Source organism: Macaca fascicularis, chromosome 3 (genome assembly GCF_037993035.2).
Source record: "Macaca fascicularis isolate 582-1 chromosome 3, T2T-MFA8v1.1".
NCBI classification, from domain to species: Eukaryota; Metazoa; Chordata; class Mammalia; order Primates; family Cercopithecidae; genus Macaca; species Macaca fascicularis.
In genome coordinates this window covers 14560816-14588559 of record NC_088377.1, presented here as the reverse complement: position 1 = coordinate 14588559, position 27744 = coordinate 14560816, and the positions used below count along the sequence as shown (strand labels likewise).

Genomic DNA, 27744 nt, shown 5'->3' with positions numbered 1-27744 from the left:
CATGGAAGGGGGCCAAGCGGGCACCTGGGGAGATGAAGTGCACAGCTGGACCATTTGACTCGGGGCTTCATACGTGGGCCTGCTTCCAGGGTCTTGCATTCCTTCTCCCCTGATTCCTCCCTGCGGGTGGGCTGTCCACATGCCATGCTTGAGCCCACGCACCCAACTCCTGAGATCCTATCAGAAAGCTGCTGACTGGTTTTAGGTGTTTTCTATCTATTGGGAGCCTGCCTTTCCCTGGTGCCACCTGTGACCAATTATGACTTTAGAGAGACAGTTAACAACAGCCTAACCATCACTTGATGGTTGCCCGACACTCCCCGTGTGTGTGGGGGGGCCCCCTCCTGCCTTGCTCATACCTGACTAGCTACCCATTGTAACAGTATTAGTCTGCTCGCTCTGCCCAACTAGCCCAAAGTCCCACAGAATAGGTGTGTCTTAACAGAAATATGGCCAGGCATGGTGGCTCACGCCTGTAATCCCAGCACTTTGGGAGGCCAAGGCAGGCATATCTCCTGAGGTCAGGAGTTCGAGACCAGCCTGGCCAACATGACGAAACCCCCGTCTCTACTAAAAATACAAAAATTAGCCAGGCATGGTGGTGGTGCATGCCTGTAATCTCAACTACTTGGGAGGCTGAGGCAGGAGAATTACTTGAACCCAGGAGGCAGAGGTGGGAGTAAGCCAAGATCAAGTCACTGCACTCCAGCCTGGACAACAGAGCAAGACTCTGTCTCAAAAAAAAAAAAAAAAAAGAAAAGAAAAGAAAGAAAACCAGAAATGTATTTCCTCACAATTCTGGAGGCTAGAAGTCCAAGATCAACGTGTAAGTGGCCTGGTTTCATTCTGAGGCCCCTTGCAATAGTCAGTGGCCATCTCCTCCCTATGTTTTCACATCATCTTCTTTCTGTGCCTCGGTGCTATCCCAACCTCCTCTTCTTATGAAGACACCAGTTATCTTGAATTAAAACCCATTGTCACGGCTTTTTAACCTAATTATCTTTCTGAAGATCCTATCTCCAAATACAGTCCCATTCTGAGATACTGGGGGTAAAGGCTTCAACTTAGGAATTTGGGGGAGCACAGTTCAGCCCAGAACAGACGTGATATCTGCACAGTGTTGTACACACCTGGGAGGCACATGCACAGCAGTGTACACAGAAACATCTGGAAGTACACAGGTGGGTGTATGGTGTGGGGGATGCCTTTGTGATATTTTGATACAAGAAACATGTAGAGTCATGTGTCACTTCACGACGGGGATACGTTGTGAGAACTGCATCGCGAGGTGATTTCGTTATTGTGTGAACACCAGAGAGTGTAACTTACATGAATCTAGAGGGTACAGCCTACCACACACCTCGGCTGTACGGCCTAGCCTATTGTCCCCAGGCTACAAACCTATTGTTACTATGCTGAATACTTTAGGCAATTATAACACAATGGTAAGGATTTATGATAGTATTATGATATTATTAGTGTTAGATATAAACATATCTAAACATACAAAAGATACAGTAAAAAAAAAAAAACAGTAAAAAAAATAGTACATCTGTATAGGGTCCTTACCTGAATGACTCCTGCAGGCCTGGAAGTTGCCCTGCATGAGGCAGGGAGTGGTGAGTGAATGCAAAGGCTTAGGACATTACTGGACACTACTGTAGACTTTATAAACACCACACTTAGCGTATACTAAATTTATTTATAAAATAAAGTAAATGTGCAATGATGTTATGTTGGCTACAACGTCACTAAGTGATAGGAATTTTCCAGCTCTATGATAATCTTATGTGACCATGGTTCTATATGGAGTTGGTCATTGATGGAAGCATTATTAATCAGCATTTGACTGTATTTGATCTTTGTCCCTGGTAGCACAGCCCATAAAACTTGCAATACCTGAGTAATGGAGTAAGAGGAGCGTCTTCTGTTATTCAGCATAAACCACTTTCAACTCTACCTGAGTTTATGCTAATGAGGTGGGGGCTGGTTGTCAGAGGAACCCACCATATATTAGAGGGTTGCAACGTTCCCTCCCACCCTGGAAAAGGGAGAGAGACTGGGGATTGAGTTCATTCACTGATAGCCAGTGATTTCATCAATGCTGCCCACATAATGGAATATAATAATAATCTAGATGGCATAGCACATGATAAAACCCTACAAAAACCCTCCTCAAGGGGGTTCAGAGAACTTCCAAGTTGCTGAACACGTTGAGGTGCTGGGAGGGTGTGCACCTGGATCAAGCGTGGAAATATCCGTGCCCCTTCCCATACCCTGCCCCACGTGTCTCTTCCACGTGGCTGTTCCTGAGTTGTATTCTTTTATGACAAACCAGTCATTTAGTAAGTGAACTGTTTGTCCCAAGTTCTGTGTATGAGCCATTCTAGCAAATGACATAGTGTCAGGATTGAGTTACATTGTAGGACACCCAGCCAGTGTCTGCCAAGAATAGGAAGTTGCTTGGTATGGAAAAGCCCACACGTCTGGTGTCAGAAGTGTAGGGTGTAGCGGGACCAGGGGTTTTGTTTTACTGTTCAAGTGGATCTTTTGCCCCTCCCTTTGGAAACACAAGAGCCTCATTCCTCCCCTTCCAGTCAACTGAACTACCCTCAAAGTGCTCCCCAAGGAATGCCTCAGGCATGGCAAGCCTCAGCAAAACCAGCAGAGGGGCTCAAGTTATCTGGGTGGACTGTCTACACTGTCAATACCCAGCTTTATTCTGACAGTGTAGACCTGAATCAAGAACACAAGAAAGCGGGGCGTATTGGAGGGAAAGGCCCCATAAGCTGTGTATTTTGGCGTCCTAATTCTCAAAGGCTAAATTCTAGGGTTCCTGTCACCTGTGGTCCTGCTCATTCCAGATGTTCAGAATGTTCCTCTTGTTAGTGTCTGAGGATCTTAGAAGAGGGTGTAGAATTTGGAGTCAAGCCCTACAGAAACCCAGCAGAATCTACGTCACGTGTGGTATCAGCCAAGAGCTGAGTGGACTCTATTTCCCAAGAGCTCGAACCACATGGGGTCGTGGCCCAGATAAACAGCCTTTTGAGTTTGAACAAATGCGGCCAGCTGGTTGGTTCTTGGGGGCTTAGATATAAGCGGAGAGGTGCACTCTGTTGGGACAGGGGGCTCTCATTGGTTTTAATTAACTGGCTTTGAGTACATGACAGAGGTTTTTACAAGTTCACGGCTGACATCACTCAATTTCTGCCCTCAGATTTTGAATCTAAGCCAGCAGTTCGATGGTTGCTCAATAGCATCAAGAACTGCTTAAATGTAAGTCAAGGGCACTGTCAGGCTTACATTTTGATTCTTTTAACTTTTCAAGTATTTAAGGCAAAAAGCGATTGTCTTTCCGTTCCTACTGGGCATTTTCTAAGGGGCCCTGGGCATCTATTTCCTGCCCAGCTCCCTGTCCTGACACAGAGGGGCATCCTAGGGCTGCCCTGGAAAGCCATTCTCCCGCCTCTCTGCTCTGTTTGCTTTGGAGTTTTATCAAGGAGCAGGAGGATGGGAGGCTCTGCTGGATGCTGGCGATGTGAGGCACACCCCCCTGACCTTTCTTCCAGCCAAATAGCTCTGATAAGTGGGCAGACCTTGAGCCTAGAGACCCACAGACACACTTGGACGATTCCTGCAGAAATCAGTGAGGCAGTCTCCTCCCAGGGGCTCGGCGCCTGGCTCCAGAGGCGAGGCAGCTGGCCCGGACGCTGACTGCCCAGTGCCACAGACATGGCCAACGGGACCAACGCCTCTGCCCCATACTACAGCTATGAATACTACCTGGACTATCTGGACCTCATTCCCGTAGATGAGAAGAAGCTGAAAGCCCACAAACGTAAGTCTAAACTAGGGAAGCCGGCCCGACAGAGGCTGGGGGCCGGCCCAAATGACTGGCCACTCCCAGCTTTTTCTGCATTCACTTATTAACTCCAGTAGACATCACGGGAAAGCAGCAGTGTGGCTAGTTCACTCGTAGATATAAATGAATGGGGCCGGGAAAGAAATTGTATCTGTTAAGTTCTGTAATAAGCTTGGAATTAACCTGCTAAGTCACGAAGACACTTTGGAAGCAGAATTTTTATTTTATTTTATTTTATTTTGGAGATAGGGTCTAGCTCTGTTGCTTAGGCTGGAGTGCAGTGGCATGACCATAGCTCATTGCAGCCTTGACCACCCTGGGTCAACTAATCCTCCTACCTTAGCCTCCCAAGTAACTGAGACTACAGGCACATGCCACCACGCCTGGTTAATTTTGTGTAGTTTTTGTAGAGACATGTTATGTTACCCAGGCTGGTCTGGAACTCCTGGCCTCAAGTGATCCCCCCATCTCGGCTTCCCAAAGTGCTGGGATTACAGGTGTGAGCCACTGCACCTGGCCAGAGTATTCTTTTAAAGACAGATTTCTTGTTTAATTTGTTTGGGGCTCCAATAAGCTGAGCGAGTTTCCTCAAATTAGAGATTTGCCTTTTCCATTGTCTGTATTTAGATTTGGGACAGTTATTCTCTCCATCCCTAAGATGCAGGATTTAATAATTTTTGCTAAAATGCCAACATACATTTAATCATCATGGTCTCAGCAAGGACAAACTAGCATGACTTTGCTTCTTTTTGCTCATCTGCCCTCGGGTTCCTTATCTCTTGGCTAACATGGCATGTGTGGATAATCTTCTCTGAGGAGTCCAGTTACTTGATCACAATGACAAATTAGATGAGGAAGTGAGCATGAGAAACAAAACAAAAACAAAGCCTGGAAAGATTGGGTCTCAGCCCTGGAAACCCATGCATTACCTATCCCATAGGAAGTCTTGGCTTCCTTGGGTTTTCACTCACTATAATCAGATACTGTCCGTCAAACAGTAAATGCAGGGCTAGGTGCCATTGCTCACACCTGTAATCCCACCAACTAGAGAGGATGACTTGACGCCAGGAGTTCGAGGCCAGCCCGGGCAACATAGTGAGACCCTCATCTCCACACACACACAGAAAAAGTAAACGCAGTCCAGGCACAGTGGCTCATGCCGGTAATCTCAGCACTTTGGGAGGCCGAGGCGGGTAGATCACTTGAGGTCAGGAGTTTGAGACCAGCCTGGCCAACATGGTGAAACCCTATCTCTACTAAAAACACAAAAATTAGCTGGGTGTGTTGACACATGCCTATAATTCCAGCTACTCAGGAGACTGAGGCACAAGAATCGCTTGAACCCAGGAGGCGGAGGTTGCAGTGAGATGAGGTCACACCACTGCATTCCAACCTGGGCAACAGAGCAAGACTCCATCTCAAATAATGATGATGATGATAATAATAATAATAATGTTTTTGCTTCCAAAGTATCTTCATTTCTTAGGAGGTGAATTCCAAATTTATGACAGAAGATAACAGACACCATTTCACCTCCAAGCCCCTTAGGGTGTCAGGGGTCCTTGACACCCACAGAGAGAGATGCTTCTTGGGGTCTTTTTTATTCCTATTTGTGTCACAGTATCCCAGTCTTTATGTTTTATTTGAATGTAATTTCTATTTTCCCTAGAAGAGAAGTTTGGGGCTAGACAAAAATCCCCCCCTACCCCCCACAACAGACATAAGAATCTTTAAACTCCAAATAGGTGGTTGTTGAGTTTTTTTCTAGGGAACCCACCAGGAGGCAGGGGCTAGGCAAAGGCCAGGCACGCGGACTGCTGAGCCAGTCAGCTGGATTCACATCTTGGCTCTGCCATGTCCTGGCCGTGTTCCCCTGGGCAGGTCCGTTACCCAGGCTAGCCAGATTCAAGTAGAGAGAATGAGAGCCCCCGTCTCAATGGGAGAACTGTTGAAAATATGAGGTGGTCTTTAATTCACCATAAACAAGAAAAATGTGGCAGATGGTAATATGAAAATATGAGGTGGTCTTTAATTCACTATAAACAAGAAAAATGTGGCAGATGGTAATATGTGCTCCATACAGAAAAATAAAACTGGGCTGGGCACGGTGGCTCATGCCTGTAATCCCAGCACTTTGGGAGACCGAGGTGGGTGGATCACGCCTGAGGTCAGGAGTTCAAGACCAGCCTGGCCAACATGGCAAAACCCCATCTCTACTAAAAATACAAAAACTTAGCTGGGCATGGTGGCGGGTGCCTGTAATTCCATCTGCTTGGGAAGCTGAGGCAGGAGAATTGCTTGAACCTGGGAGGCAGAGGCTGCAGTGAGCTGAGATTGCACCATTGCACTCCAGCCCGGGCAACAAGAGCAAAACTCTGTCTCAAAAAAATAAAAAATAAAACTAGAGGGGGCAGCTAGGGAGAACAGGGACCCAAGGAAAGATTGCTACTGTGAACAGGGCACCAGTGAAGGCCTCCCCAGGGTCCCTGGGAGGAGGTGAGCCATCACAATGGCGCCTGGAGGAGGTCTCAGAAGAAGCCTCCCATGCAGCAGGAACGGCAGGGCAAGGGCTCCAGGGCAGGTGAGCACCTGGCATTTTCAAGGAAGAACAAAGAACAAGAAGTTGCAGTGACTCTCCCTTCCTCTCCCTTCCCTTCCCTTCCCTTCCCTTCCCTTCCCTTCCCTTCCCTTCCCTTCCCTTCCCTTCCCTCCCCTCCCCTCCCCTCCCCTCCCCTCCCCTCCCCTCCCCTCCCCTCCCCTCTTCTCCCCTCCCCTCCCTTCCCTTCTTCCTTCTTTTTGTTTGTTTTGTTAAGATGGAGTCTATCTCTGTCACCTAGCCTGGACTGCAGTGGCGCGATCTCGGCTCGCTGCAACCTCCGCTTCCTGGGTTCAAGCGATTCTCCTGCCTCAGCCTCCTGAGTAGCTGGGATTACAGGTGCCTGCCACCACACCCAGCTAATTTTTGCATTTTTAGTAGAGACAGGGTTTCACAGTGTTGGCCAGGCTGGTCTTGAACTCCGACATTGTGATCCGCCTGCCTCGGCCTCCCAAAGTGCTGGGATTACAAGCATGAGCCACCGTGCCCGGCCAACTCTTTTCTTATATTTTTGGAAACTGTTCTGGAAATATCTTTTTTCTTTTAAAATGGAAACGAGTTTATTATTTCATCATTTAATGCAATTTATCAGTCAATAAGGAAAAGAACAAAAGAGTATAGGCAAGGGTATGAAAAGACAGTAGCCACAGAGAAAACTCAAATGGCCCACAGAGAGAAAAAATGTGCAGCTTCACAAGTGGCCTGGGAAATGCATGGGGAGAGAGCCATGAGAGAGCACTCCACAACCACGGGATTAGTAAAAATTGCAGGATGGATATTCAGCCTGGGCAACATAGGAAGACCCCGTCTCCACAAATGAATGAATGAATGAATGAGTGAATGAATGAACAATTAGTTTGCAAGACTGCCTTGCAAACCTAGCTAGTGGCACTGGTTCTTTCCCTGCCTCATAGCTTCACCACTCACTCTTAAATTTGAAGAAATATCTGAGTCACTTTAGTTACCAAAGCAAATGTCCAGTCCCATGAAATACATTTTTAAAATGTTTAAACACAAACCATCCTTGAATTCCACTCAAAGTTAGAGCTTCCTATTTCCCCAGCATGGTGAAATGGATGCTTTTCCTTTATTAGATCTGCCAGCTCCTTTCTCTGTTTTCAGACCAACCCCACCTGGAGTTGCTCCACCATCCCTTTAGCCTGCTCCAGACTCTGAGCCTACCCTCCCCTGAGGCCCTCTAATGTGTCTTGCACTGCACACAGCTTTCCCTCTGACACCAGGATGGCAGCCCCCTGTCTACTCTGCTGCCACCAACTGCTGAGCCTCTTCCTCTGGAGATTTTCTGGAGCACATGCCAGACTCTAGCCTGACTCAAGGTCAGGGAAGTGCCTCTGATATGGTTTAGGTCTGTATTCCCACTCAAATCTCATGTCAAATTGCAACCCCCAATGTTGGGGGTGGGGTCTGGTGGGAGGCGATTGGATCATGAGGACAGATCTCCTCCTTGATGCTGCTCTTGTGATAGTGAGTTGTTGCTTATGAGATTTGGTTGTTTAAACGTGTATGACGCCCCCTCCACCGCTTCCTCCTGCTCTGGCCATGTGAAGATGTGCCTGCTTCCCCTTTGCCTTCTACCATGACTGCAACTTTCCTGAGACTCCTCAGCCATGCTTCCTGTACAGCCTGCAGAACTGTGAGCCAGTTAAGCCTCTTTTCTTCATAAATTACCCAGTCTCAGGTATTTCTTTATAGCAGTGCAAGAATGGACTAATGCAGCTTCCCGCCCTCTCCAACAGAGTAAGAGTTGTGGGAGACTCCACACACTGTTCTATCATCTCTAAAAAAAAATTATTCAGACCCAAGCATCATGAAATCCAACTTTAAGTAGTTGGCACCTGCCTTAGTCTGCTCAAGCCAATATAACAAAATACCATAGACTGGGTGGTTTAAAAAAAAGAAATTTATTTTCATACAGTTATAGAGGCTGGAAGTCCAAGATCAAGATGACAGCAGACTCAGTGTCTGGTGAGAGCTCCCTTCCTGGCTTGAAAATAGATGGCCACCTTCTTGCTGTGTCCTCTCATGGCCTTTCCTCAGTGGGCACAGTGGGGGTGGTGCAAATACATTCTGTGTCTTGTCCTCTTCTTAGAAGGACACTAATCCCACTATGGGAGCACCACTCTTATAATGTCATCTAAATTTCATTAGATGAGGACCCACTTCCAAATACTGTCACAATGGGGATTAGGGATTCAACATATGAATTTTGGGAGGACACAACATTCTGACAATAACACCATCTTTGGATTGGATTTCAGTCTTGGGTTTCAGCTAAAGCAGCCAGAGTGAGTCTACTATTAATATTAGATAGATAGATAGATAGAGATACAGGATCTCACTGTATTGTTTTTTACTCTGTTCATATTGACTTCATAATATTTTGTTTTCCCATGTCCTTAAATACTCTTTCACAAAGACTTTGCATGATGTTATAGAAATTTGTATCTTTGAACATACAGGGCGTTTCCAGGATTTTGCTATGGTAAATAATGGCCTTGGTGGGAGTGAAACTTCTTCCACTGTTGTGTGTTAAGTGAAGCTGTTCTGTGTACTTTTGTTTTCAGTATTAGAATTCAGATAAGTTTACTTAAAAAAAATCTAAAACAGACAGAAGCAAAATTCTGTGTTAGGCAGTCTGAGGGATGCTCTTCCATGGCTTCATGGGTGGGGTGGGGTGAGGTGAGCGTGAGTCAGGTGAGGGTGGACAGAGGTCATACCACAGAAAGCAGGTGACTGCCTTTGTTGACTTCCTTGCTGATGAATTCAACTTTCTCTCAGCTGGCCAGTTCTTTGGAGCCTGGGTCTCCTCCCCAATCAAATCAGAATAACATCACACCCTAGTTCTGCAAACCTTCTCTGCAGCAACACACATCAAAGACAGGAAGAAGCTGAGTGGATCCCAGGGCCCAGGGATGCTTCAAGATGGAAATAAAAAGGCAAAGCTCTGGCTTAGATGTTTTCGCTAGGCCATGTGTGGTGACTCATGCCTCTAATCCTAGCACTTTGGGAGGCCCAGGTGGGTGGATCACTTGAGGTCAGGTATTCGAGACCAGCCTGGCCAACATGGCAAAACCCCATCTCTACTAAAAATACAAAAAATTAGCTGGGTGTGGTGGCAGGTGCCTGTAATCCCAGCTACTCAGGAGGCTGAGGCAGGAGAATCACTTGAACCTGTGAGGCAGAGGTTACAGTGAGCCAAGGTCATTCTACTGCACTCGAGAGCCTGGGCAACAGAATGAGACTCCATCTAAAAAAAAAAAAAAAGATGTTTTCACTAGAATGCCATTTGGGCAGCTGGCTAAAATGTGTGAGGCCAGGCTGGGTTCAAATCTTGTTCAGAGTAGAGGAGGAATCAAAATACAAAGAATATGCAGGGTTCATGCATTAACCTAACAGGGACGATGGAATTTTTTCTTTTCTTTTCTTTTTTTTTTTTTGACACAGAGTCTCATTCTGTTGTCCAGTCTGGAGTGCCGTGGCATGATCTCGGCTCACTGCAATCTCTGCTTCCTGGGTTCATACCATTCTCCTTCCTCAGCCTCCTGAGTAGCTGGGACTACAGGCGCCACCACCACACCCAGCTAATTTTTTGTATTTTTAGTAGAGATGGGGTTTCACTGTGTTCGCCAGGATGGCCTCGATCTCCTGACCTTGTGATCCACCCACCTCAGCCTCCCAAAGTGCTGGGATTACAGGCATGAGCCACCGCGCTCGGCCCAAGGAGGATGGATTTTAAAATTTTTGTGTTTATGCTCTGATATGATTTGGATCTGTGTCCCCAGCAAATCTCATGTTGAATCGTAATCCCCAGTGTTGGAGGTGGGGCATGGTAGTGGGTGACTGGGTCATGGGGACAGAGTTCTCATGAATGGGTTAGCACCATCTCCTTGGTGCTTTCTCATGATAGTGAGTGAGTTATTATGAAATCTGGTTGTTTAAAAGTGTGTGGCATCTCCTCTTTCTTCCTCTTGCTCTGGCCATGTAAAGTGCTGGCTCCCCTTTTGCCTTCTGCCGTAACTGTAAGTTTCCTGAGGTCTCCCCAGAAGCAGAAGCTGCCATACTTCCTGTACAGCCTGCGGAACACGAGCGAATGAAACCTCTTTTTTTATTTATTTATTTTTTAAATAAATTACCCAGTCTCAGGTATTTCTTTATAGCAATGTGGAAACAGACTAATACATACATATGCTGGAATATATCCCATCATGTTTGGGCAGATATTTGGAAACATTTAGAGATTTACATATATATATTTATATGGAGCAATCAGCGCCGAATTGAAGGCTCTGGGCTGCCCTTTCCCAGGGACTGCTCAAAGTCTGGTGTGATTTTGCTGCAGGCACTTGACGGGGATTTTGCCCTTGTGATTTTCAGACAGGGCTTCTGACTGTTCCAAGGAAAGGTTAAGAATCACAACCTTTCCTTGAAACTGTCATCAAGGTGGAAAATGCAAATCTGTTTCCTGCAGCCCTGCCTTAATTAACTAATTACATGTTTGATCTTCATCTGTGCCCTTTTCCGAGGAAGAAAACCAATCTTACAGCAGCAATACAGATTATTCTAACATAGTGAGTCTCCAGACACCAGCCTAATGCTCCCTTTCAGAGAGTAGGATGGGCTGATTTCCCTTGAGTAGTACCTGGCTTAATGCTCTATTATTTACCTCTCAGGTCAATATACCTCCTTCCCTTTAGTTATGGGTTAAGAAGAACCGGTCACAGTCCATATTGACCTCCACTGTCACGCTGGTTCAATGAGACAATCTGTTCATCTGCTTCTCTGAGCATTGGAAGCAAGAGAACAAAATGACACTGCCAACCAATTTCTCTGTACACAATGTAGAAAATTCAAAGTACAGATTAAACAAAACAACTACATATAACTCTTTTTCTCTCATTCAGAGCAATCAATTTCAGGCCTCAACTTTAATTGCAGCTTCAAATTCTTCAGCAAATGATCATTCCCACGGGCATGACATAAGTAGTGAAAGTAATTTTTAAACAAAAGATACCAGAATGTGTATCTGCAAATGAATTTCCATCAAGGTAGCACTAGGGGCAGGTGCAACGCTTGAATGACTCTACTATTGCTCAACAACTTCTTGAACTGATGTTGCTGGGTGGCAACATTCTAGGAAACATTTGTGGTAATAAATTGTGTATCTCTTTTAAGAGGATGAAGTTTCTTTTTGGAAATAGTTAAGATTCACCCAGGAACAAATCAGGTTAATGAAATGGGTGATTAAGCTGGTTGATACCATCTGGATGTCATAAATGAATTATCTCACAACGTAGCAAAATTGTGTCTATGTGTGACTCCTTGAAGGTAATTCCAAAAGAAGAGATCTATAAGTGTTTGATCAATACGTGTGTTTTAGTAAGAATTCTATGACTCCATGGTACAGAGAGGATGATTATTTTGAAGGTCACTTTTCATTTGGATTTTTAAGTTCTGGTACACTCATTGAGAATGTCCGTTTCTTTGCTGACTTGGTAAAGAAAATGGATTACAACTAACAGAGTTCCATATGAAACAGAAGTTATTTTCTCTCAGTCTACAGGACTGGGCTGGTGAGGTGGCTCCACGGAGTCCTTAGGAACTCACATCCTTCCAGCTCATTGCACTACCATCCCTGGGACATGGCCGCCCTCATCCTCATGTTGCAAGACACGTTCTGACCATCACATCCATGTTCAGGGAGCAACATGGAGTAAGGGAATAAAAATGGACACACGGTGCTAGAAGTCTAGCAATCCCTGGAGGGAGGCTTCTAGAAGCTGTCCTGTGATGGCTCCACTCATATCACGTTGGCCAGAACCTTATCACATGGTTCTCTGAAAAGGAGGCAAGGAAATGTAGTTTTTAACTCAGGCGGCCATGTGTTCTGCTAAAAGCAAGGATCCTATTACAATGGAAGCATACAAGGGGCTGACCTTAGGGTTGACAGCTAGTAACCTATGCCACAATTCCCTCTTTTTATTTTTTTGAGATGGAGTCTCACTCTGTCACTCTGTCACCCAGGTTGGAGTGCAGTGGCTCGATCTCGGCTCACTGCAACCTCCGCCTCCCAGGTTCAAGCAATTCACCTACCTCAGCCTCCCGACTAGCTGGGATTACAGGTATGCACCACCATGCCTGACTAATTTTATTTTGTATTTTTAGTAGAGACAGGGTTTCACCATGTTGGCCAGGCTGGTCTTGAACTCCTGATCTTAGGTGATCCACCAACCTTGGTCTCCCAAAGTGCTGGGATTACAGGCGTGAACCATCGCGCCCCACAATTCCCTGTACTCATATCCGACATTTGGGTGAACTTGAAGGATACAATGATATTACTTGCCACAAAATCCTCTTAACAGATAATAATTTTAGTTCTATTTATAAATTGTTTCATAAACACAGAACAAGAAATGGCGCCATTAGCATTTATGTAGATATTTTATTTAATTCTCCTAACATTTAATTTATGCTTATGTAATTCTATATAAGTAGTACCTATTTAATAGGTACTACTATCCTCAGTTTACAAATGAGCAGATTTAGAGGTTAGCCAGGGAACACCCACCTCCAGAGCCTGGGTTCTTAACCACATTATTATTCCCTAATAAGGAAAACATCTTTTTTTTTTTTTTAAGACCAAGTCTTACTCTGTCACCCATGCTGGAGTGCAGTGGCACAATCTTGGCTCATCACAGCCTCCACCTCCTGGGTTCAAGCAATTCTCCTCCCTCAGCCTCCCGAGTAGCTGGGACCACAGGCACGCACCACCAAGCCCGGCTAATTTTTTTTTTTTTTTTTTGAGACGGAGTCTCGCTCTGTCGCCCAGGCTGGAGTGCAGTGGCCGGATCTCAGCTCACAGCAAGCTCCGCCTCCCGGGTTCACGCCATTCTCCCGCCTCAGCCTCCCGAGTAACTGGGACTACAGGCGCCCGCCACCTCGCCCGGCTAGTTTTTTTTTTTTTTTCGTATTTTTTAGTAGAGACGGGGTTTCACCGTGTTAGCCAGGATGGTCTCGATCTCCTGACCTCGTGATCCACCCGTCTCGGCCTCCCAAAGTGCTGGGATTACAGGCTTGAGCCACCGCGCCCAGCCTAGCCCGGCTAATTTTTGTATTTTTTTTTTTTTAGTAGAGTTGGGGTTTCACCACGTAGACCAGGCTGGTCTCGAACTCCTGACCGCAAGTGATCCTCTTGTCCTGACCTCCCAAAGTGTTGGGATTACAGACTGAGGCACCATGCCCAGCCACATCTTGATTTTCTACTGGAACTCTGGAACCCAAACGTTAGTAGAATGAAGAACAGAGGAATGCTAGAACTGTTTATTTACCAAAACAGAAGTGCCTACTATAAGAAGGAGCCCTTCGATTGGATTAATTTGTTAACTCGATGAAAATCCTCCCAAGATGAAGTGCAGCCTGGCCATGCCATCCAGAACCTATCCTGTCACTCCACTGCCGATGACTAACTCCCCTCATTCCAGCAGTGTGGACCCAGAGGGGAAGGGAAGAAAGGAAGGAGGGAAGAGAGGAGAGAGGGAAGGAAAGGAGAAAGAACAGGCAGGGAGGAGAAGGGAGGATAGGAGAGAGGAGAGGAGGTAAGTTTCTATGGCTGGACCAGTCTCATTGTCAACCCAGCCTGGGGCTCCCTGTTGGGAAAACCAGCTTAGGGATGTCTAAATATTCCTGACACTAGAGAGTCACACAGCTCTTGCTTTTGGAATGAAATGTTCTCTCCAAGCACTCGGGTGAACCTTCAGTAGGAAGAGGAAAAAGAATCGTATTCTCTTGCCTGTTTTTTTCAACAGAACATGATGAAAGAGATTTTAGTACCGAAAATGACTAGTGGCTGAGGATTGCCTTTTGGTCTGACAAAACTTAAACTCCACTTATCTGAAGACACTGTGTTCTGTGAAACCTGTCATCTTATTTCTTGCTCAATATCTGGGGATGACGACAAGGACTCAGACAAGTGTCAGTCTGGGAGAAGGGGGCTCTCAGGTGCTGAGTTTGAAGCTATTCCTTTAGATCCCTGGTAGAACTTACCTAGGTGCTATAAGACCTCAAACCCTGCACTATTTTTAGGAAGGAAAAAGAACATTAGTGTCTGCAGAAACCTAAAATATCCCTACAGAATAAAACTTCCAACCACATTTTCTGACAGCATATGTAACTCTTACACTGTAAGGGTTGTAAAATAGATTGTGACTCTTGGGGAGTGTAGGACAATGTGCAGGGAGTGGGCAAGGAAGGCTAAGAGAGTCAAAAGCTTCTTTCAAAAGTCCTTAAGCTGGCCGGGCGCAGTGGCTCACACCTGTAATCCCACCACTTTGGGAGGCTGAGGCGGGTGGATCACGAGGTCAGGAGATCGAGACCACCCTGGCCAACATGGTAAAACCCCATCTCTACTAAAAATACAAAAGTTAGCTGGGCGTGGTGGTGGGTGTCTGTAATCCTACTCGGGAGGCTGAGGTAGGAGAATCACTTGAACCCAGGAGGCGGAGGTTGCAGTGAGCCGAGATGGTGCCACTGCACTCCAGCCTGGTGACAGAGCAAGACTCTGTCTCAATAAAATAAAATAAAAATTCCTTTTAAATTTAGGACACACAGTCCAATCTCATTTCCCTTTCCCCAGGAATCCAGAGGTGCCCTTAAAAAGTTCACTGTTCTAGGGGATGGCATCAGCTCCTCAGCTCAGAGACAGAGAGGAGCGACGTGAGAGCCAGCCTGGCGGTCTTTGCTGTCCCTGCCCCCACGGAGTGTAAATGCCAAGTTGCTGAAGATTACAAGGCAGTAGATGCTCATGATTCTTTTGCAAGTACCCGTGCCTTTTCATTATACCCTGTTTTGAGGGGGATTTTTTTTTTTCTCCCCGAGACAGTGTCTCGCTCTGTGGCCCAGGCTGGAGCACAGTGGCGTGATCATAGCTCACTTCAGCCTTGAACTCCTGGCCTCAAGTGATCCTCCAGTCCCAGCCTCATGAAGGGGTAGGACTATAGGCATACACCACCATGCCCAGGTAATTAAAAAAAATTTTTTTTCTAGACATGGGGTCTTGCTATGTTGCCCAGGCTGGTCTCAAACTCCTGGACTCAAGTGATCCACCTCCCACCTTGGCGTCCCAAAGTGCTGGGATTATAGGCATGGGCCACTGTGCCCAGCCCATTATACCCTGTTTTTAATGTTAAATTTTAGGGTCCGAGGTCACCTCTTATGAATCCTCAGTTTTTCCTTCTATCTCTCAGGGGTTGTGGATGGCAGAGATGACACCCTTTGCTCAAGTACCAATCTTCACCCCAGAGCCTCCACCTCCGCCTCTGTGTACCTTACTCTCACTCTATTCATTCTTTCAGTGGTTTGTGCATTCTCTTACTCATTTACTGACAGCGTTAGTGCTGGAAGCACTGCAGAAGTTCAGAGGAGGAGGGTGGGGGGAGTTAGCAGTTTCTCATGTGCTGGTTTAGCCCCTTCTGAATCCTGAACAGTCCCTCACAAAAGGTGCTCAGTGAATTCTCTTTAGGTTATCATCCGCAAGTAGCCCTTTTTGGTGACACACGTAGGTGTCTAGAATATCCCATCTTGTGGCATTTGGCATTATGCAGTTGGTCTGGGATGAGACACTCGCAGACCCGAATTACGGGCCGGACTGCCCACAGCCACAGACAACCACCAAGAAAAACTGTGGTGCTGGAAAGTAGTTCCATAGCAACTGGCCTAACGTTCCCAAACCGGAGTCTGGAGAAGGGGAAAGGCCCCTCCTGGTCTGCCAGGTTCTTCTACCCAGGGCCCCAGGCAGGCTAACTGTGTTTCCTGGTTTCCTTTTCCCCCTTCAGCCTCAGGCCACAAATCCAGCCATCGCGCTGGTGGCAAAAGTGCTTTCTCCTTCCTGCCACAGCCCCTGAGATGAGACTTTCTGCCTGAGAGAGGGACTCGCTATTTCCACCTCGCCAACCCAGGCATGAGCAGACCTAGGCTAACTCCTGTAGAGCGGAAAGGGCCTCTCCGCCAGCGCGCTGCAGCCCAGCGCTCATCCTTCTTAGAGTATCAACTCTTGGGGTCTCTGAAGCTGTTCCACCAACAGCCCCTGGTAGGCGCTAGATCCCTCCCGGGGGCCCAGGAGTCCTTCCTAATACTCGGAGCTGCCCACAGCCCTCTCCTCTCCCTCCCATCCTTCAGACCTGTTCCTCTGAGCACCACTAGGAGCTGGGCAAGCAGATGCGTGGGGTTGGGCGGGGGGCGGAGTGGGGGGAGGAAGCACACAATTCCGTTCAATGTTTCCTCTTAACAGACAATCACCCTAAACAGACTCCGTGGCCAGCTGCCCTGAGGGGAAAAAAAAAAAAAAAAAACGCTTCTTGGCTTCTCTGTTCTTTCCCAAAGTGATTGTTAATGGGAGATCTTCCCCATGGTAACAGCTGAGAGGCTGGAGGACAACTGAAACTCAGGGCCCTCATTCCACAATACCCCGGGACTCCTTACTGCCCCCGAGTGTTGCTTTATGTCAACACCAACCCAGCGCTGAGATGCATCTCCTCCTCCCGCAGATTCCATCGTGATCGCCTTCTGGGTGAGCCTGGCTGCCTTCGTGCTGCTCCTCTTCCTCATCCTGCTTTACATGTCCTGGTCGGGCTCCCCGCAGATGAAGTGAGTAACAAGGGGTGTGGGTCTCTGGGTCACTCAGACGCTCTCCAGTGAGTAATGGTGCAGGTCGAGTATCTCTCATCCAAAATCCTGGAGACCAGAGGTGTTTCAGATTTGGGATTTTAAAATACTTGCATGGTACCTACCAGCCGAGCATCTCAAATCCAGAAATCTGAAATATTCCAGCGAGCATTTCCTTTGAGCCTCATGTCAGTGCTCAATACGTTTCAGATTTTGCAGCATTTCAGAGTTTCGGATTTGGGATGCTCAACTTACGTCCCTACAATGGAATAGTATTCAGCAATAAAAAGGGACGGAGTTCTGATCCATACTGCAACATGGACGAACCTCAAAAACATCATGCTAAGTGAAAAAAGACAGACACAGAGCTGCATGTCGTATGACTCCTTTCACACAAAACATCCAGAGTAGGCAAATCGAGAGACAGAAAGCAGATTAGCAGCTGCCTAGGGCTGTGGGGAGAGCAGGGAAGGGGGAACGACTGCTGATGGGTTTCTTTTGGGGATGATAAAAATGTTCTAAAATTAAGCTGGGCATGGTGGCTCATGCCTTGTAATCCCAGCACTTTGGGAGGCCAAGGTTGGTGGATCACTTGAGGTCAGGAGTTCAAGACCAGCCTAGCCCACTTGGTGAAATCCTGTCTCTACTAAAAATACAAAAATTAGCTGGACGTGGTGGTGCGCACTTGTAATCCCAGCTACTCAGGAGGCTGAGGCAGGAGGATCGCTGGAACCCAGGAGGCAGAAAGGTTGCAGTGAGCCAAGATTGCGCCACTATACTCCAGTCTGGGCAACAGAGTGAGACTCCATCTCAAAAAAAAAAAAGTTCTAAAATTAAGCCAGGCACAGTGGCTCACACCTGTAGTCCCAGCACCTTGGGAAGCCAAGGCAGGAGGATCGTTTGAGCCCAGGAGTTGGAGACCTTGTCTTCACAAAAAATATTAAAAAATTAGCTGGGCATGGCAGTGTGCACCTGTAGTCCTGGCTACTCGGGAGGCTGAGGCAGGAGGATCACTAGAGCCCAGAAGGTCAAGGCTGCAGTGAGCTGTGATCATGCCACTGCACTCTAGCCTGGGTGATAGAGCAAGACCCTGTCTCAACAAAACAAACAAACAAAAAGTTCTAAAATTAGATTGTGGTGATGGTTGCACAACTCTGTGGATGTACTAAAGACCACTGAATTGTACTCTTTAAATGAGTCAACCTCATGGAATGAAAATATATCTCAGTAAAGCTGTTAAAGAAAATGAAGCCAACTTGACACCATGGGCATTAAGTCTTGCTGGCCAGCTCACCAGGAGCATAAGAATCTTACCTTTGGCCAGGCGTGGGGGCTCACACCTGTAATCCCCGCACTTTGGGAGGCCAAAGTGGGCAGATGGCCTGAGGTCAGGTGTTTGAGACCAGCCTGGCCAACATGGTGAAACCCCATCTCTACTGAAAATATTAAAAAAATAAAATAAAAAATAGCTGGGTGTGGTGGTGCATGCCTGTAATCCCAGCTACTCACGAGGCTGAGGTAGGACAATCTCTTGAACCCAGGAGGCGGAGGTTGCAGTGAACCGAGATCGCGCCACTGCACTCCAGCCTGGGCAAGAAGAGTGAAACGCTGTCTCCAAAAAAAAAAAAAAAAAAAAAAGAAAAAAGAAAAAGAAAGATCCTTACCTTAGGTACCTATGGCCAGCATCTGTTATTGGATGCCTGCTGTGTGCCACTAAATTGGAGGTGAAATCCAGTTTTAAGGAGTAATTGGAACCCAGCTTGTTTTATGTTTTATGTTAATTCTGTTGTGCTAGAGGATTGGCTGCCACATCCCATGTTCCCTTCTAGGCTAATCAGCCCTCACAGCTGCTGGTCTCCTAATGACTGTTCTTAGGAGGCACCCTGTATTTTGCCATCGCTTATGCAAAGAGGGCCTGTCCAGTGGCTGGCCCATGCCCTTGGATACGTGTGGCCTGGCAAAAGAGCTGGGACCGGTCAGATTCTTGTCTTTGGAATTTGGAATCTAGACTCTGAGGGATGGACCTGGTGTCTATGGGGCTGCACTGATTGGTCCAGGAGGAGGGCTAGGGCTGGTGCCATTATGGACTGTTACGTCCATTACAGACGGAAGTCTTGGAGACTGGAAACCCTCAGTGTAGGAAGCTGGTCAGCAGAGAGATGAGCTGAACTGTGCTGAGGAAGAGCTGAGTGGCCTTGGACCCCCTGAGCCAAAGTATCCCACACCAGGTCCCACGAGGAGCCATGGACTCGCGCATTCGCACAGCATCTTAGTGTTTTCTGTTGCTGTAACAGAATACCTGAGGTTGAGTAATTTATGAAGAAAAGAGGCTTATTTAGCTCATGGTTCTGAAGGCTTAGAAGTCTAGGAAGCTCATCGACATCTGCTCAGCTTCTGGTGAGGGCCTCGTTTTGCAAAAAGATCTAATTCAGTCTAGAGAAAAAAACTCGTTACCCCTTAAAGGCTCCACCTCCCAGTGTTGCCACACTGGGGACCAGGCCTTCACATGAGTTTTGGTGGTGACACATCACACCACAGCCCAGCGTTACCTCGAAGGGGCCTCTGATTCTCCTCCCCGCCCCGCCTGCCCTGCCCGCGGTGTCTCACCCACCAGGGCTACCCTCGCCAGGCCATTTCTGCTCACCTTGGTCACATATGGAAGGTAGCTTTATAGCAATGAAGAAATTCATTCTATTTTTTTTTTTTTTTTTGAGATGAAAGTCTTGCTCTGTCACCCAGGCTGGAGTGCAGTGGCGTGATCTCGGCTCACTGCAACCTCTGCCTCCCACGTTCAAGCTATTCTCTTGCCTTAGCCTCCTGAGTAGCTGGGATTACAGGCACCCACCATGACGCCCAGTCGATTTTTGTATTTTTAGCAGAGATGGGGTTTCGCCAAGTTGGCCAGGCCAGTCTCAAACTCCAGACCTGTAATCCTAGCACTTTGGGAGGCCAAGGTGCGTGGATCACCTGAGGTCAGGAGTTCGAGAATGGCCTGGCCAACTTGGCGAAACCCGGTTTCTATTAAAAATACAAAAATTAGCTGGGCATCGTGGCTGGTGCCTATCATCCCAGCTACACGGGGAGGCTGAGACAAGAGAATCGCTTGAACCTGGGAGGCAGAGGTTGCAGTGAGCCGAGATGGCGCCACTGAGGTCAGGAGCCACCTGACCTGAAATCTGTTCTTCTCTTTCAGTTTTTAGAACTCACATTCAATTTAAGCACATTTTTACACCCGAGACACATCTGAGGGACAAACGAGTGATGTCACCCTTCTTTTCTACTCTTCTGAGATGACCTGCAGCCGCCCTGGGCCAGGGAGTGTGCAAGGATCGTCAGTAATCCTCCTGGTACAAAGTTCCCTGGCCTGGTCCGGCAAGCCCAGAGGCTGCCTCCACCGTGCCCAGCTCCCTGGGGGGCACAGGCCTTCTGGGCTGTTTCACAGTGGCAAACTGATGACGCTGTACATCCTGACCAGCTACAGGGCTTACTAAAGAAAATGCTCTCAAGGCACTTGGTAACATTCCTGGAATGCTCAGGGCAGCAAAGTGGATCCTTAGCAAGATTTAGGAGTCACTCCATGAGGAGCTGGCCTTCCCATGAGGAAGGGGAGGAGGGAGGGCATTCTTGGGTGAGTGCCATCTGAAAGAACGGCCTCTGCCCAGTGGGCTCATCACTTGGTACTCTTCATTCGTGCCAGCGTTGTAACCACGTTTAGAGTCGTTTTATACGTCACCTCATTTCATCCTGAAGATATCTGTGAGCCAATACTGTCCCATTTTACAGATGACGTCAAAGGCATCTGGGAAGTGGTGGCCAGAGCTCACTCCAGATGGCCATGTCCACTGCCCTAGCACTTTCTGGGCAGGAGAATCCACCCAGGGAGGATGCTTTTCTTTCTTTTCTTTTTTCTTTTCTTTTCCTCTTCTTTTCTTTTTTTTGAGACAGAGTCTTGCTCTCTTGCCAGGCTGGGGTGCAGTGGCGCAATCTCGGCTCACTGCAACCTCTGACACCTTGGTTCAAGTGATTCTCCTGCCTCAGCCTTCCGAGTACTGGGATTACAGGCATGCGCCACCACGCCCAGCTAATTTTTGTATTTTTAGTAGAGACGGGGTTTCCCTGTGTTGGCCAGGATGGTCTCAATCTCCTGACCTCGTGATCTGCCTGCCTCTGCCTCCCCAAGTGCTAGGATGACAGGTGTGAGCCACCATGCCTGGCACAGGGAGGACGCATTTCTAGCCAAGTGTATTAGTTTGTTCTCAGCTGCTAATAAAGACATATCCGAGGCTGGGTAATTTATAAAGGAAAGAGGTTTAATGTACTCACAGTTCCACATGGCTGGGAAGGCCTCACAATCATGGCAGAAGGCAAAGGAAGAGCAAAGCCACATCTTACATGGCACAGGCAAAAGGGCATGTGCAGGGAAACTCCCCTTTACAAAACCATCAGATCTCGTGAGACTTATTCACTATCACGAGAACAGCATGGGAAGACCCGCCCCCGTGATTCAATTACCTCCCACTGGGTCCTTCCCACGACCCGTAGGGATTATTACAGTGCAAGGTGAGAGTTGTGTGGTGACACAGCCAAACCATATCACCAAGATACAAGCTGGCTTGGGCTACGGATATAAAATGAGGTACATTCAGATACAGGGCTGGATGGGAGGTCAACCTGCTCCTCCAACGCCCCCATCCCCTCCATCCTAAATCAATGTAGGAAGAAGTGGCCTCCAGGAAAAGACCTGAGGCCTAGTTCCTGACAAAGCACCTCCTCTCTTTTGAGATCTCTCTACAATGGCCACCTTGGTGAGCTGGCTGACCCTTCTCAGGAATTTGCCTGTGTGGCCTTCCCTATGGGGTCTGGGCAGATGGCAGGTGTGGCAGGAAAGCCCCAAGCCCCACAGTACGGACTGTTCTGCAACTTTGACGCTTGCCTCCCACTCCGCTCTGTTCACAGGAACAGCCCCAAGCACCACCAAACATGCCCCTGGAGTCACAGCCTCAGCCTCCAGCTCTGCATCCAGAAGTGCCTGCCGTGCCACAGGGAACCCCCGGGGACCTCACGGGCTCAGGCGCGTTCAGTGGAGCCAGGGAGCAGAACTGACCCTGACCAGCTGCTACGACAGGAGAGCTCCTCCACCTTGCCCCTTGGGGTTTTCCAGACCCACCCCACTCTCCTCTGGGAACTGACCCTCAATGGGGGTCCCCTCGTCAGGAGCAAGCCCAGCGAGCCTCCCCCTGGAGACAGGACCTCTCAATTGCAGAGCTGATGTCAGCAGATCGTGGCCATAGCTGAGTGAACTGATGAAATCAAGCCAACCTGGACACCTCCGTTCTTTGTTCTTCTTAGAGGCTGTCTGCATGTAGCGGAAAGGGCACCTAGGTCAAGTGCGACTAGAGCAGGAGCATCCTATGCCTTTGACAAAGATTGCAGTGATCCCTCGAGGGCAGAGGTCATCCCAGGTGTTGCTGATTTTATTGAGCACACTTGGCCCGCTTGCTTATGGCTTGTTTGCTTAGGGAAGAGTAGGAAAATAAAATATATGTAAATCCAGAGGAAAACCTGTTTGCTTACTATGCCACTTTACCATTACTGTGTGTTATCAGCCCTGAGTTCACCTGGTCCTTCTGTACCTTTGTTAGGATGCTGGGTAAGTTCCCATCCAAGCTCCACTGACACCCTCCGGCTCCCCCAGATGTGATGCATCTGCCCTGCCAGGTCAGCTCGCTGCAGTCAGGGGACCTGAGTCTCACCTTCAGCCTCCCCACAGCCTTTCAAAGACAGAGCCCAAGGAAGTCTCTCCCCTGGAGGGCAGGCAGCCAGCGCCTGTCAGCAGCCAGGCCCGGTAAGCAGGGCCTATGCCCAAAAGCTGTCACAGAACACAAAGAGCCCTGGAAAGGTCTCCTTCTGGATGTGACTTTATGTGACAGTGGATCTGGGACCCTTGAAGGATCCAGTCCTCTAGTGCCCAGCAGCCTTGTTCCTGGAGAGGAGACAGCATCACACTGCAAATCCCAGAAGAGCCATGTGTCCCCTACAGCTTTCCGGCAGCAAGTTGGTAGGTTTTATTTTTAAAATAACTGCCCCCACCCCACTTATTTCTAATTTAGCACTTTATGTTTTAAGTCAGGTGAAGACCATGTACCATCTATTCTCCATGGGATGAGATTCCCTTCCTCCACGCTAAGTGACTGGAAAATACATGGACAAGGTCAGGGCAGTGGATTGAGAAGGGAAAACAAAGACAAGCAGGACTGATGAGCTCCAGAGAAGCAGAAAAGAAGGTGAGGTGCTGAAAATGTGTCCTCACTTGACTGAGCTGAACTCGACTTTGGAGCACTTGTTGCCACCTGACGTAGCATGTATTTGACTTGCTGGGCCCTAAGAACCTGGGAGGCAGCTAGGCCTGGAGCCGGGGATGAAGCTGTGGAAATCCATCCCACCTGCTCGATGCCCCTCCCCGCGCCCCCAGAGTCATGGGGTTCAGGGATATTCCCCAGACCAGTGTCCTTCCAGCCAATGCCCTCTGCATGAACGAGCAGAGGTGCCTATAACCAAAGGAATCCCCATCGACAGGCCTCGGAGAGGGGGATAAAGATTAAAGGGAACCAGGAAGAGAATGTTCTGCTGGAGCAGTGCTTGCCTGAGTCCAACTTGGATCTAAACATCGGATTTCAACTTCAGGACAGTCTCAAATAACAGCGTTGTAAGGTTTATTTGGGTAGGAAAGGGGGACAAGTGAGGTAACTGATCCTTGCTTTGTAGACAATGCAAGACAATTACTTGTGGTGAAGGGACTGTATGCCAACAAGTGTTACTCATGCTTTAGTTAAAACTTTAAGTCACTTAAAACAAACAATTCTAAAGAACACTGGTAGAAAATAGGGGCCGGGCACGGTGGCTCAAGCCTGTAATCCTAGCACTTTGGGAGGCCAAGACGGGTGGATCATGAGGTCAGGAGATCAAGACCATCCTGGCTAACACGGTGAAACCCCGTCTCTACTAAAAAATACAAAAAAACCAAAAACAACAAAAACCCAAAAAACTAGCCGGGTGCAGTGGCGGGCGCCTGTAGTCCCAGCTACTCGGGAGGCTGAGGCAGGAGAATGGTGTAAACCCGGGAGGCGGGGCTTGCAGTGAGCTGAGATCCGGCCACTGCACTCCAGCCTGGGTGACAGAGCGAGACTCTGTCTCAAAAAAAATAAAAAAGAAAAAGAAAATAAAAGTGTAAATGTTTCAGACAAAACCAAGGCAGCGTGATGTACGTTATATGGCAAATAAAACAGACACATCCTAGGCCACAGAGCAGACCCCAAGAATGCAGGAGAGTTTTAAAGGAACAGACAGAAATTTTAACTGCAAAAACCACGAAATTTCATGACTGTCAGCTACAACAGCAACGAATATATGACCATTAATAGTAAAGTTCTGACCTTTAAAATAAATGCAGGCCTACGTGGAACAAAACTAGCCTCTTTAACAATGAAAGGAAAACACAAAAACCTTACAAAAATAGACATTTATTAATAAGCATTTATAAAATTCAAAATCCCCTCTTTGAAGTATAACTTTAAAAATTACAGGCTGTCTTCTCAAAGCAGAGGTCAAATCACTTTTACACTTTAAGGATTCAGTGCAACATCTTTTATTTAATAAAATAATTAACAAACATTGGCAGAAATTAACTTACTCAAAAAGTCATACTAAACTTTGTTATGACTTTTTATAGAAAAATAAACTTTATTTATTTTTTTGAGATGGAGTCTTGCTCTGTCGCCTAGGTTGGAGTGCAGTGGCACAATCTCGGCTCACTGCAGCCTCCACCTCCCAGTTTCAAGCGATTCCCCTGCCTTAGCCTCCCGAGTAGCTGGAATTTCAGGCGTGCACCACCACGTCCAGCTAATTTTTGTATTTTTAGTAGGGATGGGGTTTCACCATGTTGGGAAGGCTGGTCTTGAACTCCTGACCTCAGGTTATCCACCTGCCTTGGCCTCCCAAAGTGCTGGGATTAGAGGCATGAGCCACCTCACCCAGCTGAAAAATAAAATTTAAACATATCTCTTCGTTTTTATAAAAAAAAAACCTGATACCTTTTGACATTTCAGCTTTAACACACATGAATCTCTTCTGCATTCAGAAGTGCCTCAAACTTGAGCTATTTCCTGTGACGAGCTCCAAGCCCCTAGAGAGGAAGGGGCTGGCCTGGCCTGACGAGGCAATGGATGGGCCTCATGGCCTGGAAGTCCCCACATTCCCTGCAACTCTGATGCGGGGCACACACAGGCCCGAGTTTATCATTTACTGGCCTGTTCAATCAAGTCCTCTCGACTTTTCTTGTCAGAGAACTGAGTCAATGTACTGAACTTGTTGTTTCCCACACCTTCTCCGGAAACCCTTGACTCAACCAAACTTCTTGAGGCTCTGGTCATCAGGGCGCAAGGCGCTGGCTGGCAGGAGTCAAGCATCTGAGGCTGCACTGGCGACATCCTTGCAGAGCACCACGATGGCCTCCTCTTCACTGCTCGGAGCATCATCTGCGGCCTCACACACCATCCGGATGTGGGCTAAGAGGGTGTCAGGCCGCTGGGCCCCCAGCCAGATGTCCTTTATGTAGAGAGACACCAGGAATGCTGCGGAGGCTGAACAAGAGCAGGGGATAGGCCGTCAGGATGCACACCTGCTCAGCTCGAAAACAGGTCATCCTGCCCACAACGCAATGGCTCTGCCAAGTGCCCAAATAAACCGTGCGACAGGCCTGTGCAACCCAAGGTGAGCAGACCGATACAACAACTCATTCTGCCTTTGCTTAACTTTTGTGTTAATCTTTTTTACTAAAAAATTTTTTTCTTTTTTTTTTTTTTTAAGAAAAAGACAGGTCTCACTCTGTCACCCAGACTGAAGTGCAGTAGCGTGATCTCAGCTCACTGCAACCTCGACGGCCTGGGCTCAGGTGATCCTCCCACCTCAGCCTCCAGAGTGGCTGGGACTACAGGCATGTGCCACCACGCCCAGCTAACTTTTGTAGAGACAGGGTTTCACTATGTTGGCCAGGCTGGTCTCAAGCGGTCTCCCCACATCAGCTTCCCAAAGTGCTAGGATTATAGGTGTGAGCCACTGTGCCTGGCAAAATTTATCTTTCTTCTGATGAACATGTGTGGATCCCCTCAAAAAGCTGTTACAAGACAAGTCTCAGTCTGGTTCTGACCGTCCATGCCGAGAATGAGACTGAAGTTTGAGAAGAACCTCCCAGAATCATTTCCTACCATTTCCTCAGTGGCACGGGTAAGGAGGAAGAGAAAGCTTTGCAGGCAAAAAGGCCCAACTCCCCAACTGCGGCCAGACCAGAGGGTGAGGTCGCCCCTGCTACCAGGTGAGCCCACCCGCTAGGCTGCTGGCCCCTCCCTCCCCTGCACCCCCACATTCCTCCGTGAAAGGATAGCCCTCCGGGTTACCACACGCACCTCCCTGGAGCTCTAACGGCCCCCTGGAGCCTGTGCTACTCACTCATTCACACTGCTAGGCTCCTACCTAGTGACTGCCAAGTACACAGACTGCGCATGGGCACATTTGTACGCATGTGAAGCTACATGCGCGCACACACGCACACACGCAGCTGGCCACACGTGAAACAGAACTCGTCATGTGGTTAATGGTCGGAAACCCACTGCCCCGCGGGGTGGAGGGATGCAAAGGTTCTGCAGTGCCCTCTCTGCACCGTCAACATAACCAGCACCAAAGGTTTCCCCTGCAAGCGAAGACAAAGACTTCCTTCCCTTCACATTCACTGCCCAGTGGCAAGTTCTCTACAACCCCAGAACCGTAAGAGGCCACCTAAACAGGCACAATAGCCAGCTGAGGAAGTCGGCAGAAACCTAAGCGTTCCAAGCACAGAAGTCACTCCTGCCCCAGACCCACTTCTGCATCCATTTCTTCAGCCTCCAACGAAAAAAACAGCCTTACCTCGTGTGGCTTCGTCCTTCTCACTCAGAGAAGACAGGCAGAGAGCTTCCATGGCCGGGTGGAAGGGGCTCCCTGCCTGGCCCTGGGCGGCCACCAGCTGCAGCATGACCAGATTGAACAGGCAGGCCACCTCCTGCGCAGGCCCCGCCAGCCCCTCGGCCCCACAGAGCCGGCTATACAGCTTGAATATGCTGCTCCTCATGGCACCATCCTTAAGGAGGTCAGCCACGACCACAGGGTGTGGCAAAATGTGGCTCTTAAGCCAGCCAACCAGTCCTGCAGCCTCTGCCCTGCTGAGCAGGTGCTCGGCCACCGACCGCAGCACCCAACTGACTGCCACGGAAGCGGCGGCATACACGGGGCCTGGTGCATTGCTCTCGGGGCTGGCTGAGTCCACAGGCTCCTGAGTGGGGTCAGGAACAGGGATCACTGGTCCCCAGTAGGTCAAGATGGACCTCAGGAGGCCCTTGCATATCTCCAAGGTAGATGCCATCAGCTCAGGGTCGGCCATCTCCTCTGCCTCCCCAAGCCTCCTCTTTCGGCCCCGTGGGCCTTTGGCTCGGGCTGGCACGACAGGCTTGTTTTTATCCTTGAGCATTTCTGTGAAATGCACAAAGAGAAGGTAGTGAGACGGGGGTCCCTCCTGCCC

General features: G+C 48.3%; 2 protein-coding genes across 4 annotated transcripts in view; one reads left to right on the top strand and one right to left on the bottom strand.

Moving 5' to 3' along the window:
* The first annotated feature begins 3720 nt into the window (after nt 1-3720).
* MRAP (melanocortin 2 receptor accessory protein) lies at nt 3721-22688 on the top strand. The gene is made up of 3 exons (XM_005548825.5): nt 3721-3838; nt 17018-17117; nt 22092-22688. The coding sequence occupies exons 1-3, from the start codon at nt 3733-3735 to the stop codon at nt 22402-22404; spliced, it is 519 nt and encodes a 172-aa protein (XP_005548882.3). The 5' UTR covers nt 3721-3732; the 3' UTR covers nt 22405-22688.
* Nucleotides 21427-27744, bottom strand: part of URB1 (URB1 ribosome biogenesis homolog) — an 81453-nt gene continuing 75135 nt past the window's right edge. For 2 of the 3 annotated variants that reach the window (XM_005548826.5, XM_074034139.1), the window contains 2 exons: nt 27096-27695; nt 24640-25774 (listed from right to left, as the gene is read on the bottom strand). In XM_005548826.5, the coding sequence (XP_005548883.3) occupies nt 25593-25774; nt 27096-27695 (782 nt within the window). In that variant the 3' untranslated portion in view covers nt 24640-25592. Of the gene's footprint in view, nt 22650-24639; nt 25775-27095; nt 27696-27744 lie in introns of those variants that run through there. The other variant, XR_006696952.2, reaches the window with a different exon arrangement.